At 33.0% G+C, this 15,759-nt stretch overlaps 1 protein-coding gene across 1 annotated transcript; it reads left to right on the forward strand.

Annotated features, from left to right (window-relative positions):
• Positions 1-12,414: 12,414 nt before the first annotated feature.
• On the forward strand, positions 12,415-14,798 carry LOC143061975 (uncharacterized). Its single transcript, XM_076233831.1, has 2 exons — positions 12,415-13,489; positions 14,744-14,798. The coding sequence occupies exons 1-2, from the start codon at positions 12,468-12,470 to the stop codon at positions 14,796-14,798; spliced, it is 1,077 nt and encodes a 358-aa protein (XP_076089946.1). The 5' UTR covers positions 12,415-12,467.
• Positions 14,799-15,759: the final 961 nt, after the last annotated feature.

Consider the following 15,759-nt stretch of genomic DNA (forward strand, 5'->3'; position numbering starts at 1 on the left):
TTGGCTTTATAAATATTTTGATATCAGCGTCTCTGATGAGTCTTATGTAGACGAAACGCGCGTCTGGCGTACTAAATTATAATCCTGGTACCACCTTTGATAACTATTAAGAACAGATAATAAATTAAGAGCTTTTTTAACATTCGAAATTGACCTCATTCAAAATGTATAATGTTAAAGGTGAATACAAAAACTGTTTCCTTATCGTGATTGCTCAAATTTTAGGAAATGTATGCAAGGTTTTGTACAGTGTATGAATATAAATACGACTGAGTACGTTTTTAAAGTATACATGTAAGTATAACAATATACATTACAGTACTGTTGATGAAGTGACTTGTTTTTATTAAATAATCAGGAGGATTACTGTGCATTCTTTGATACAATTTCAAATTGTAGTTTATTTTAGATTTTAAAATCTATTATCTAAAATACCATTCTTATATTTTTCTGAATGTTGCAAAAATCATCATTTAGACGTATGAGAAATTTTATCAAAAGTTAAAAGTACAAATAAAAAATCAAATAAAATATACACACATAAAATATTGAAAGAACACAGTGTCAATACAATTGTATTTTAGTCATGATAACAGTGGCTGATCCAGAAAATTTCACAAGTTGGGGACCACTATCTGCCTATGAGGGGCCCCGTTCCGGTAATGCTCCAGTGATTCGCAATATATTTAACCATTTTTTCCAGAAAAAGGAGCCTGCCCTCTCCCCCCCCCTAAATCCGTCTCTGTATTATTATATGACAAATATTCCAGTCAATTACATTAGATGATTCAAGTAATGTGGGTTTTTTTACATTGCCAACTGAATAGTAAATACTGATTTTTTAATATTTTTTTTAACTTCACTTTCCAGAATGCATTTCTGGAAAACAAAATATCGAAGAATTCCTTTATTTCACTCAAAATAAAAACCCAACACCCACATCCTCTCAAAAAAAAATATCTTGCTGCAATGATCGAAATAAATAACTTTTACAATATAAAAATAATTTCAAAATCATGCAAGAACTAACTTATGATACGAAAACTCCGCAATTTTGACACGTTTGCAAATACATTTTTATAACCAACGCCAGTATCAGATGTTTTAGAAAGTAGTTTATATAGTTTTTATTTTAATTCATAAGTCCGTATGAAAACAATCTTTTTTTTTCTATAAATAAACTAATTAAAACAAAATACCTTTAACAAACAGAAACACAAATCTACATTTAGAATGTAAAGGTCGTGTCAATTTGAACTCAGTTCGTCAGACTAAGGTCTGTTTGATTCATGCACTTGTGCGTAACTATATTATTCAATTAAGAACCATAAACAAAGTATTCTAGAAACATTAAAATCGCTATCAAATAAATCGTTAAGCTAGTTTTTTGGTGATACGAAAATCAAATTTTTAAATTTCATCATGATGAATGGTAATTTAAAAAATAAATTATAGTTTATACATATTTTGATAAATTCCTTGAGTTGAACTTCCCCTGGTTTTATTTGCATTGTCAGCTTTGTAGTTTTGTTTTAATCAAGAGATTAAGGGATAGGTATTAGATCATAGATAGGAAACAGGTCAGTTATTGTTTTAGCATTGCACTGTTAGCAGTCATATTTTTACTTGTGGATAATTTATTCAGACAATTTTACTTTTCGTTCTCTTCAAAGTGTACAGCTTTATTAATTGTGAAACAAAACTGGACATTATATTTTTAGTGGATTATAATACGTTGTTTTTTTTTCATTGGACTTGTCATCTGGAAACATATTCATATAGGAGTTGCGTTCTTACCATGGATATTTATTTTTGTACCTGCTTTTTAGTTCGGTTAATAACGACTTCATTGATCCACCTATCCAAGTGATTGTTTTGTTGGATTGGTTTTTTTACGTAATGGGTCCGGTCAGTCGCAGATCTAAGGGACAACCACAATACGACCCGGTATTGAAAGAAAATTGGACTCTATTAAGACTTCGTCAAGAAGTCAGTAGATTAAAATTTAAAGTGCCAAAAAACGCTAAAAGGTTGACTTTTGTGAGAATTCTTAAAAGTGATGAAGACTCTTCTTATAGTGACAATACAACAGAAACAGTGGATATTTCAGACATAGCAGATGAAGCAAATACTATATATGTGTTGGTGCGCGGTCTCATGATGCATCAGTTCGCATTCAAGAGGAACACGTGGGCTCAACTACCACTTCATCAAATGAGGAAAAACTCTTATAAACTTAGTTTCGAGACTATCGTCGACCGTACAGTCTCTCCAGCAGAATGTGTCTTCTTTAAACGGGAAGGTGAACTCCCTTTTAGTGGTGCAACCTAATACTCGACAGGAAGAGGTAGCTGTCTCTACTTTCACTTCAACCGGAAGTCAGCGTGGTGAAGCTCTACACAACTCGGGGAATTCCCATAACCTGGAGTCGGCATATGCATCTTTAAATAGAACCACGTACACTATACCAGCAGTGGCAGCTGGGAGTGAAAATCAGGAAGCGAGAAGTGTCAGAGCGTCTACGGGATATTCAGCGGAAACACTGCCATTCGTGGAGACTATTTCTCCTCAGGTGAGGAAGAACATAATTTAAGGTTTGGACATTAACCTTGCATTCGTCCTTATTCCGTATTACATGGGATCGGGGACTAATAAAATGTTTGATGGGAATGATAAGAGTTACAAAACTGACCCTAGGCTAACTAGATCTCTTTCCATTGGAGATTTCATCTAGGCGTTTAGTATATATAAAAGTGTTATGTGCTCTGCCTTCCCCCACAGAAATGAACTTGATTCTTATGAGAGGGATATCGTCGATATGGCCTCTCGCTACCCAGGTAAGGGTTTCTACGAATACCACAGAAGATTTTCTGTAGATGCCGCAGCTCATATGCGTTTTAACAACATAGCAGTCGATTGGTCTATCAGAAATAATTCTCTCTTTTGTAATATTTTTGCAAATACACGTCCTAACAGCTGCAACCTTTATGGTAGCACTTTCCACACTTCTGGTTTTTGTAACCAAAACAGTCAGAATAGCAGAGTAAAGAATGGTGAATCTGCGGACCCCTATCGAAGAAACAGATCATTTCATTTAGGTCGGGAAATTTGTAACAATTTCAATGGCATTAAAGGATGTTCAGCTTTAAGGTGTCGCAATAATCATATTTGTTTGAACTCTCAAGGGGAGCATCAAAAAACAATGTGTATGCAGTCAAAAAACGGGAACAATAGGCCTCAGAGAAGTTGAAGAACTATGGGAGTCATCCTTATGTATAAGTACTAGAAAGACTTATAATTCTGGATTTCTATGTTTTAAAACATTTATGGCTATGACTAATCAGAATCATAAATAGGGTGCCAATATTGGATGAAGATTGTTTAATTTATTTTGTAACCTATTGCAAGAATTCTCTTAAGCTAGCCCATGCTACAATTATATTGTATTGAGCAGGAATTAGGCATAATTACTTAGAATAGGAAGATTCTGACCCTTTGTCAAATTGTGCACTCTTAGAGTGTGTATTAAGAGGTATTAAAAAGTCCCAGACTAAGTTAAACAAAAGAGATTTTTTTCCCCCCAATTCATTAATACATTTTATAATTTATTTAGGCTTTGTTTTATTTAAGGGTGATAATTAAGTTATTTTTTGTACCTGTTGGAATCTACCGCAGGAATTCTCATTTTTTCAAATTTATACTTGTCTGGGCTCTACCAGTCAGGTTCTAATAGTACCTGTTGGGATCTACCGCAGGAATTCTCAGTTTTCAAAATTCATACTTGTCTGTGCTATACCACTCAGGTTCTAAAAGTACCTGTTGGGATCTACCGCAGGAATTCTCAGTTTTAAAAATTCATACTTGTCTGGGCTCTGCCACTCAGGTTCTAAAAGTACTAGTTGGGATCTACCGCAGGTATTCCCGTTTTTCAAATTTATACCTGTCTGGGCTCTACCAGACAGGTTTCTAAAATTAATTTTTCACCTGTCAGGGCTCTACTGCAGGTTCTTAAAATTGCATAATTTAGACAATTTACTTTTTAATTAATTTAACATTATTTTGAGTAGGTAGTGTTTTTCATTTGGTTATTTTAATTTGTTTAATTGTAAGTTTTAACGAGTAGCCCCCTAGAAAGCCAAATGATACATTTATTATTATTTTCATATGTATTCAGTATAATAGACTTAGAAATGATTGTGAATATGATATAAGTATACTGTGTATACAATGGTGTCCTAGTATATATTAATTAGTTTGTTAAAAAAATTAGAATAGTTATTATAAAGTTTTGCGTATGATATCAAGTATCCAGTATGGCAGGATAAATGTTCCATTCTAGTTGAACATTTCCTTTTCTACTCCAAGTATCTATAGTAGTATAGATAAATGTGGTATGATGCATGAGACTAGTTATTGTCTATAAGAACACATCAACTGTTCTTGTGGTATGGTATATGAGACTTGTTAGTTTTTGGGTGGATACTTCTACTTGCTCTATGTGGTATGGTACATGAGACTTATTAATGTAATTTAGAAGACATTTACGTTCTATGTGGTATGGTATATGAGAATTGGTAGCATTTATTAGGAGACATCTATTGTTTCTTGTGGTATGGTACATGAGACTTGTTAGTGTTCTTTAGAAGACATCTACTGTTTTATTGGTATGGTATATAAGACATCTATTGTTTCTTGTGGTATGGTATATGAGACTTGTTAGTGTTCTTTAGAAGACATCTACTGTTTTATTGGTATGTTATATAAGTCTCATCAGTGTTCAAGGAGACTCTACTGTTCTGACAGTTATAGGTATAAATAAGATAATTTCATGCGTTAAATGATACCTCCAAAACAGCACCAACGGTTGTGTTACGTACCAACTGTACCTGATACGTAGCAAATCGGGATATCTCTACTGGAGGTTCCCGATTTCCCAACCGTAGTACGAACTGGGAGCCGTCATTGATCTTTTGAAATTAATTCATACATGTCCTAGATGTCAATGTATTTTTTTATGAATCATTATAAAAAGTATTTGGATGATTTTTAGCTACAACTTGGTATAACTTTATGTAGATATGTTACCTATTCATAACAAACGATAGTGTGTGTACTCGATTATGCTTTCAACAAACCGTTGCAACGAACGGTTTGTAATTAAGATTTATTTCCCCTGAAATTCCACAGGCAAAAACAAGCTATATATACAGCACATTTATAATTTATTTTATGTTTGACTGTTATATTAATGTAACAGTATAAAATTGAAAAGTTGGCATATTTTAGTGGTAGGTTTTAATAAAAGATAATAGAATAAGAGCTATTTTAACATTCAAAATTGACCCCATCCAAAATGTAAAATGTTAAAGGTAAATACAAAACCTGTTTCGATATTGATGTCACTAAAAAAGTCTATATATTATTTTAGAAAGTGTATGCAAGGTACTGCACAGTGATTAAATAAAAACATGACGGAACAACTTTGATGAAGTAACTTGTTTTTTTTAAATTATCAGGAGGATTTTTTTCATTTTGATATAATTTCAAATTGTATGTTATTTTAGTTGTTCAAATTCATTATCTTTAATACCATTCTTATATTTCAGTTCTGCAAGTTGCCAAAATCATCATTCAGACGTATGAGAAATTTTAACAAAAGTTAAAAGTACGAATAAAGTATCAAATAAAAGATACACACATAAAATATTCAAAGAACACAAGTGTCTAACAGTGGCGGATCCAGAAATTTTCAAACGTTGGGGACCAATGACTGCCTAAAAGGGGCCCGCTCCAGTCATGCTTCCCTATATTATTAATCTTATTTTATCCAAGAAAAGGGAGATCATGCAACAACTTATTAAGATACGAAAACAACGCAATTTTGACACGTTAATAAATGTAACCAACACCAGTATCATGTGTTTTAGAAAGTAGTTTATAGTTATTATTTTAATTATAATTCATTTGTCTATATGAAAACAATCCTTTTTCTATAAAAAAAAAAAAAAAAAAAAAAAAACGAACCAAAACAAAATACCTATAACAAACAGAAACACAAATCTATATTTAGAATATAAAGTCGTGTCAATTTCAACTCAGTTCGTTTATGATCTGTTTGATTCATCCACTTGTGCATAACAAAGTTATTCCATAAAGAATCATAAACAAAGTGTTCTAGAAACTTTAAAATCGTTAATCTAGTTTTATGGTGATACGCAAATAAATTCTTTAAAATTCATTGTGATTAATAAGATAATTTCATGCATTAAATAATACCTCCAAAACAGCACCAACGGTTATCTCACGTACCAACCGTACCTGATACGTAGAAAATCGGGAAACCTCTACTATACGGTATCGTTTTGGCTTATTGTTGAAGACCGTACGTTGATCCATATTTTGTTTACTTCTACATTGCTTTCGTCTTCGATTGAGAGTAATAATGTCTCATTGGCAATTATACCATATCCTCATGTTTATATCATGATGGCGTCCATATAACTAATGGAAGAATAAATTTAATTTTGCCACTGGTTGCCTTTCATTCAATAAACATTCTATATCACATGTAGATATCAGTGTGTTTCGAATAGATTTTGATTAAATAATTGAAAAGAGTTAAGATTGGCTTTTTTTAAATATACATCATGGTAGATTTCTTTCCTTCTAAAATGTAGATAAAATTTACTATGCTTGAATGGTTTTTTTTATAAGATAAAAAGTGATAAAAATGATATTTTTATCCGATAGGTGAAATAAACACTTTAAGAACTCAAATATTAATCATTATCTAAAACTCTAACAGGAGGAAAGACTTTATTTTTGTTTAGCAAAATTTACAGCTGATCAAGAAACGAATACAGCTGTGAGAGATGTTTCCAATTTTACGTATAGTAACCGGAGACCATCGGAATATCAATTTACAATCAGACACATTATATTCGTCAGATTACAGATTATAACTGTATTTTCCTTCTGTAGGTTTGTAGTGTTACAATATATTACGATTATCTTATGTAATATTTGGGAGATTATGATAATGTTTTCGTCACGAAAATATTGACACGTAAATGTATATGGTTTGTCGTTTCTTACCCCAAAGACCAAGAAATTAAATCAAACATAAGACAAGATATAGTTTAAATATTAGCGAATGTCATATCATGCTCCCCTCCCTATTGTTTTGCTTAGTTTTGTATTGTTCTTAAGCCTTTTCCGAACCGTTTTGAATTTTCTATTTTCTATTATTGTTAGATGAGAACGGCATTATGGGGTCAGCACTAGATTGTATACCTGGCATTTACAGTCACAATGAACATTATTGAAACATTTACTACGTATCATCAATCATAATCCCGTCTAGTTTGATGTGCATAATGTGTTCCCTAAATTTTAACATCCCATATAATGTTTATTGGTTTGTTCAGAGGGTTGTAATCGCGTCGTATCTGCAGGTTGAATACCGTTATCCTTTCAAAGTCGTTTGTATATTATAATTCATTAGTTAATGAAAGGTGTGCAGTTGTACACATCAGTTATGTTGTTCAAGTTTTACCGGTATTCGTCATGAAGGTACCCTCATGACGTCCTTCTTTTAATAGCATTGTCTTTTCTATTTTGTTTCGTTTATAGTAATACTTTATATTTAACTAAACTGTTTATTTTAACTGTGCGTTCGTTTCGTCTTTGTTTATAATCCATTGTAGAAAATGCTTGTCGTTTGTGTGCAAAAACAAAGTTGATCAACGTCATGAGTTAATGAACCTTTCCCCGAATCAGCCTGCGAAACTTCAAAATTGTCTATCTCTAATCTGAGCATTCTTTATTATTTGGTTCATTATTCTCTATTCATCTACACCCTCAAATATACGATCATTCAAAGTAAAACCAAAAATGTAACTAATTTCCTTGTTGATTTTCCAGTACAATAACACAGAGTCATAACACTAAGTTGAGATTATAACTGCAATATCGTTGTCTTTGTACTCAAACGGTTATATCTTGACGTGCCACATAAGAATTTGATTTCGTATTCGATGATATGTTGCAATTATCTGCTAAAGCTGACAAACCTACGGTACGATTCAAATGTGTACTGAAAATGGTGACAGAGTCAACATATTTTCATAACAGAAACAGACAGAACTTGTTCATTATTTGATAGAGATTGCTGTTGTGGTCACTGGCTTTATAATATTAAATATTGTGCAGTAGGTTCTCTGTTCAACCGTGGTGCTGTTGGGGCTGCTGGGCGAATCCAGTCTTTTTAAAAAAAGGGGGTTCCCAACCCAGAATTAAGGGGTTGCGGTTTCCGACTATATGTCCCCATTCAAATGCATTAATCGTAAAAAAAAAAGGTTAAAACCTCTGACCCACCTCCCCGGATGGATCCGCCACTGGGCTGTGTTTCAGCGATTCGGGATGGTAAATTGTAACTTAATTATAGTAGCACCAGAAGGTAGGCATTTTATTATGAGCCTTGGGGTATTATAAGCGAGATCAAGAGGACAGCTTTTTGTGCGACTACGACACACTGCTTTAATTTATAATTATGAATGTGACCTTCGACTATTTTAGCTACTTAATTATTTATTTCGAGTGTAAACACGTTTTGTATTAATCTGGTTGTTTCTTACAACATATAATATTACAGCGGCATGTAGCGTATAGCTTGGAAACCTTACCAACATTTTTTGTGTATTTTAATGGATTAAATCCTTACACCTTTATGTCAAACATTGTTAAGTTGAACAATTACTTTCATTTTTTTAAAAGGTAATCATTATGATAGCTTGGTAAACAACAATTGAAGCGTGAGAAATCTTGCTTTGTTTTTTTTTGAAATACAGATAAAAACCAATTTTCAGAGGGAAGACATCCATGTAGTGAACCTAAAAACAGAGGTAAAAAAGAAAATCTAGAAAATAGCATAGCTCTTCAAAAACAAGTTATCGTCTAAACAATACGAATCCAGAAAAAAAAGTATGAATCAATTAAGAAAAATAAAAACATGCCCATTTCTCAATAGCCAGTAGCCAAACTAATGAAACAAGAAATAACGCAAAGTAACTTGATCTAATGATGAATAATTCGACATAAACAATTCCGGTGACCATACTTATTATGTTATATCAAAACAACAATCGTATATTCAAAAAAAAGATTTGTGTTTTTTGGAATATAGATGAAAACACGTAATATTTTTTTTTATTTTTTTTATCGAAATAAAGCATTAAGAGATTATCTAAAGAAGGTAAACTTTTTTTTTAATTCAAAGAACGTAAATGTAAATAAGTACATGTAAATCTAATTGTATGGCCTTCAACAATGAGACAAACCTGTATTGTATAGTAAGCTCTAAAAGACCACAGCATAAAAGTATGTAGTTTAGAAAACTTACAGACTAATTTATAACATACAATTTACCAAAAAACAACCATTGAACTACATGCATCTAACTTGAGATATATAAACATATATACAGCATGTGATGGGGCTACACATGTTTGTGGGCGCTCAACCCTCCCCTTACCTGGGACATCACAACATTAGAAAATACTATAAAAAGGGCGAAACTCATCAGATCAATTCAAAGAAGAAAAAAGACTGGAAGTGGCAGGGTATTCATACATTCAAAACAAAAAAACGACACGAAGAACAGTTTTGAGTGTATTCGCTGTTACTGACAGGTAGATCATAGCTATTAATACATAATACAAGAACTCATATACCTATAAAAGTCCCCATTCAATTGTATTGAGCGTCAAAAAAGGGGAATTCAATTTCCAAGAACCCTCTCCACTAGATCCGCCACTGGGCTGTGTTTCTGCGTTTCTGGATGGTTTATAGTTATTCAATTATAGTGGCACCATCGTGATCACCAAGCTAATAAACATTTTATAATTAGTCGGTTTTGGAGTATCATAAACGAAGACAAGAGAACAGCTTTTTGTGCAGGACTACGGCAAGCTGCTACAACTTATAATAATGAGTGTGACACTCGACAATTTTAGCTACTTAATTTCGAGTACAAATGTTGATTTTAAATTGTCGGGTTACTCTCCCTTACACCATATAATATTTACAACGGCACGTAACGTATAGCTTTAAAACCTTACCACTGTTTTTGTTTATCAAAATGGAGAAATGCTCATCACCTGTGTGTTATACATTGTTCAGTTGAGCAATTACTTCTATTATTTTTAAGTTAATGGCTTGGTAATCAACAATTGTAGGGTGAGAATAATTTTTTTAGAGAAATCTTGCTTTTGTATATAGATTAGAAGAATTAAAGGTAGACGAAAGAAAATCCAGAAAAAAATAGCTCTTCAAAAATAAACAATCGTCTACACTACATCCCTGAAAAAATAGAATCATTTAAGAAAACAACATGCTCATTTCTCAAAAGCCAGTAGCCAAATTTATGAAACAAAAAATAAATATAAAGTAACTCGATGAATAATTCGACAAATTCAATAGTTAAACATTATCGGTGACGATACTAATTGGGTTATTTCAAAACAAGTATCGTATATTCAAAAACGTATTTGTGTTATTTAAAATATAGATGAAAGCTCATATTATGTTTTTTTTTCATTTTTTATGGAAATAATGCATTTTTAAGAGATTGTGAAACTGTAATGTGAAAACGTTAAACTCTTAAACGAAAACTCAACTGAAGTGGACGTAAGCAAGTTTGGATAAATAAACGGCTTTCAACAATGAAAACAAACTCTTTCGTCTACCTTAACTGTAAAGTAAGCTCTAATTAGCCACGACATGAAAAATATGCTCTTTAAGGTGGTACCTAACACATTGACTAAAATTAACTCGGCTCGTTAAAGGTTGCACTTTGTAAATACAGCTGTTTCTCAAACCACGCCTCTTTTGGGGAGATTTAGAATATTCATAGAAAATTAATTTTGTTTACATACTGGTTCCCAGTTATGCTCTCTGTTTTCCATCTCATAGAGACATAAATGTTACCAGTAAATATACATGTACATATTGTTTACATTGAAATCTGTGGTAATCCTTCATTCGAGGTAGGGGTAATTAGGCAAATTAGTGTTAGTTTAAACTCTGAAAAGTTCAGGGCATATAAACGTTGAAAATATGACGCACAGCCCTATATTTTGACCTTTGAAAAAAATTGTAGTGCATATGAACTTTCAATTCTATGATAAGATTTTTTTAAAACTTCATAGTAAAAGTGGTACAGTTTTAGCCGTAAAAGGAGTTTCTATGGGAAATTGCATTGTCAATATTTACAGAAATGCAACCTAAATGTTCATTAAATTTTGACAACATTTTTATTTTGACCCTTTGACAAAAATATAAAAATTTCAAAAAATTTAACCCGATATGATATCGTTAAAATTAGTTGGATACATAGCAGTTTGACAAACACTAACTTTGGTCATTGAAAAGCTTCACATTTTTAGTAATAATAGAACGTGATTAAAACGTTCAGCTTATTTTATAGCGTTATCTACTTTTATTGTTTTGTACCACCTTAAGAAAACTAACGGCCTCTTTTATAGCAAAACAATTTACAAAAATCAAACAATGAACAACATGCATCTGAGTTGGGACAAGCACATAAAGATTGTGGTGATTAATCATATTTCTGAGCGCTCAACCCTCCGACAACCTGGGACATCACATTAGAAAATATCATTTAAAAACCCTCATCAGATCGATTCAAATCAGAAAAACATGTAGTAAAAAACAGACTGGACGTAACAGGGTATTTATACAGCCTTTACAACAAGACGACAAAAAGTATAGATCCAAGCTTGCCCACAGTCACCTACAGCAGATAGTTCAATAAAACCTAGCAACAAAAGTCTTTTATCTTAGATTGAAATATCAATCATTACACATCCAACATTGTGTTTATCTTACTTTTTTGCGTGTTTATGGATTTTTTTGGGAAAAAAAGTTTGTTTCCAGTTTTTGGAGAAAAAAATAATTTGTTTTTGACCATGAGAAAGAAAAAAAAATTGTTTGTGTCACCCTCAGCTGCCACTATATGTAATGCTAAAATTGAAAGAAAAAATTGTTTTCTTCTTGTCGCCAAAAAATAGAACATTTGTCCGGGGAAAAAATCAAATGGTTTCTGCCTTATGTAATATGTTCCCTTAAACCACAAATCATTATAAATTGACTGTTGGGGATTTCTCTGGTCTTGGCACTCTAATTTTCTCAACCAATAAAAACTTGCCATTAACATATAGCGTTCAGTCATCATCCACCATCAATCAATTCGAATCACAAGTTTCCTCAATAAATTCTGGATCTTCTAATTTACGTTTCTTATATTTACTCAGAAAAATAACATGGCATCAAAGTTCAACATACCGTGTGGTTCATGTGGATATGAAGACTTCTCGAAAAATGCAAAGACATGGTGTACCTTATGTGAAGAGGGGTTTAGTGGAGAATGTGAAAAATACCACAAATCTATGAAAGTATTGAGAGATCACAAGATGATTTCTATTGAGGACTATCGTCAAATTGAAAATATTTCAGTAAATCTGAACTGTGAGATTCATGGTAAAAAGCTAGATCTATACTGCAAGAAACACGATATTGCGGTATGCGTAGTCTGTATTCCTTCGGACCATAAATCATGTTCCTCTTCTGATGTCATCTCAATTGATGAGGCATCAAAAAACGCAAAACTATCAACTTCACTCTTAGACTTAGAAGGAACTATCTCAGCAACGATAGACAACGTGAGGCTTTGTATCGAAGACCGAGAAATAGCTTTGACAAATGTGGACCAAGATAAACAAACAATAAGCAAAACGATTACAGACACACGAAAGAATCTAAATGAATACTTGGATAAACTCGAGCGAAAACTGCTGCTAGAATTGAAATCCAAACATGAAAACTGTAAATCTGAAATCATGAAAATTCTTATTAAATTGAGGCAAATGGAGACAGAGGTAGAAAAAATGAAAGAACAGACACTTCAAATGAAACGTTTTGCATCTGACTTGCAAGTATTTCTAGGAACGCGTCAATTAAACCAAGTATTGTGTAAAAAAGTCGGATCGCTCAAAGAAGAGATTAGAGATTATACGAATAACAACATGGAGATAGAGGTCAATCACGTGATCAGTTCCTTAATGAATGAGGTTAAACAGTTTGGCGAAATTCGAGTTAGTGAAGCTATGGTCGAACTGCAGTTAAAAGATGCAAAGACCGACCAGGCTCAGATCCAGATATATGGATTATCGCAAAGTATTCAAAATGTCAATCTGAAGCTGATACAGAAGTTTGATATCAAAGAATCAGAACCGTCAATATATGGCTGCGTTTTATTACCCGACGACAAAATCATAATTATAGATGATGAATCAGGTAAATTAATGGAATACAATTACGATGGTCAACACATACGTGACATTCCTGTCTCTGATAGACCGGATAGTCTTACATTAGTGGATACCGACTGTATAGCTGTTACATATGGACTGTCTGAATATCTAGAGATTATAAACACTAAGAATACTAGTGATATGAAAAGGCTTAATTGTAGTACAGTGAAACCTGTCCAAACCGAACACCCACGGGACTTTGCGTTTTGTTCGGTTTTCACAGGTGTTCGGAGGTAAACGGAAGTCGACACCAAATTAATTTTGGCACTTACTGACAAGGGATTATAGGTGACACAATAGACGACAATTTATTTTTGTGTTGATTTAGATGTAAATGTAAAAAATATAAGAACTGATAATCAACGTTTTGCTTCATTTTTATTAAAAAAAAATCAAACGCCACTCCGTCAATCACGCTCGTCGTTGTGAGATGTCCGACATAGAGAGATTTTGCTTTTGATAATTATTTTCTCATCTATAATTCACTGACTAATTCAGGTTCGCAGTCGCTGTCAAATGACGATTCCGTGGTTGAATCCGGAACGTCATTGTACACACGAGTTCTCGGACTAAACTGGTCACCTGCTGATAAATACTTCGGCACACGATAAGAGTGAAACAAAAGCAGGGGTCCAGTTTATTCTCGGACTTTATCGTTGCTGAATAGCTAACGGAAGTCTTTGGGAGCATCCGTATCAAATATATTGGGCCTCTATCGGGAATGACATTGACCTTGTGTTGCACGACTTCTTAATCCAGTGAAAAGCTTTAAAACTATTATTTAATTAAACAGCTTATAGCTACAAAATAGCAGTTGCGATTTTGTGGTCGTAATTATTTGAGTAACGTGCATTTAATTGATCTGAAAGTTCCTTCCTTGTCATTATCGGCCATGGGGGTAGCTGACCAGTTTAACGTTTCTTTACAAAAAAATTACTTTAGACATGGACACAAACATGCTAACTAGTTTGTAATAACAACTCACCAGTTAATTAACCTCAAATACCCTCGGGGATACTATGTCTTCCTGTGTTTGTTTAATTAAATCATGCAAATAATTAAAAATGCTTTTTTGTTTTGATTGCTATTGATCGATTTTGACAGGTAATTTTTAAAGACAAATTTACTAACTAGCCTTCAAAAAGCGTTCGGAATTCGGTGTTGACAGGGTTCGGTTTTGTCAGGTTAGATTAACGTTAATTGATAGGGACATTTTTCGGGACTTTAAAAATTGTTCGGTTGAAACTGAAATTCGGTTTTATCAGGGTTCGGTTTACCCAGGTTTCACTGTAGTAACTGCTGGGGGATATCTTACCAGGATCAAAAGCTGTATGTTTTTGTATTTCAACAAGGCATAGTAGTGATGGACTTGAATGGAAAGACATTAAATACCATCGATGTCGATAGTTCAGGGGTGTTCTTTGTAACAACTACCAGTGACAGGATATACTATACAAACCACAACAGTAATACAGTACACTGTTGTAGTATGACTGGACAAACAATCTGGGAATTCAAGGATCAGTCTATTTCCAAACTGAGAGGGTTATCAGTGGACAGTAATCAGAACGTATATGTTGTTGGTGAAACCTCCAATAACCTCATAGTAATACAACATGATGGGAAAGATAGCAAATTCTTACTTACTGAGCGTGATGAAATTAAATTTCCGTATGCAGTGAATTACAACAGACAAAAGAAGACTGTCTGTTTAGGCTACAATGGAGGAAGCGTCGCATTGTACGAAGTGTCGTAAAAATGCATGCGCACATCAGGACGGACTCCTCGCTGTTTGTTATGGTTTATTTTATTTTAAGTAATTAAAGAGACAATCACATCACCCGGAAAAAGTTATTCAATCTCTGTAAGACATTTGACCGCCATTGAAAATGTATTATGACGGATATAAGATTTTATTATACTTTAACCTTTAACGTTAGTTATACATTAACCTTTAAGATTTTTTTCTATATTATAACTTTTAAGATTTTGGTTTTATTTATTTTGATATATAAATTTTGTTTATATTCAGTGTACGAAAAATCTCTCAGGAATACAGCCCGTAACAAAGAAGTGATCGAATTGATGTTTCTTTACCGTCAAAATTAGCTACGTTATCGACAAACTTAATTGAGTAGTGACCGAGCTATTGGTACTTCAACGTTAAAAAGATTGACAATGCTGACAAACTTTCATGTGTCGATAATCAAGTTTAATACCGATAATATTGAAAATAATTCTAACAATATGAAACAAAATATGTCCATGCACCATTTCGATTTGGCGAAAAGTAGTCGTTTCTTCAAAGTCAGAACAGAAAAAGAAGAGTTATGGAAGGACGTCTTGATAGTAATATTTCCTTTACAAT

Source organism: Mytilus galloprovincialis, chromosome 2 (assembly GCF_965363235.1).
Source record: "Mytilus galloprovincialis chromosome 2, xbMytGall1.hap1.1, whole genome shotgun sequence".
Classification (NCBI taxonomy): domain Eukaryota; kingdom Metazoa; phylum Mollusca; class Bivalvia; order Mytilida; family Mytilidae; genus Mytilus; species Mytilus galloprovincialis.

Excerpts from the sequence above, each read along its gene's own strand:
- LOC143061975 (XM_076233831.1), top strand. The coding sequence starts at position 12,468 with ATGAAAGTATTGAGAGATCACAAGATGATTTCTATTGAGGACTATCGT. Across the intron at positions 13,490-14,743 it reads ATAGCTGTTACATATGGACT|GCATAGTAGTGATGGACTTG; the intron begins GTCTGAATATCT and ends TATTTCAACAAG.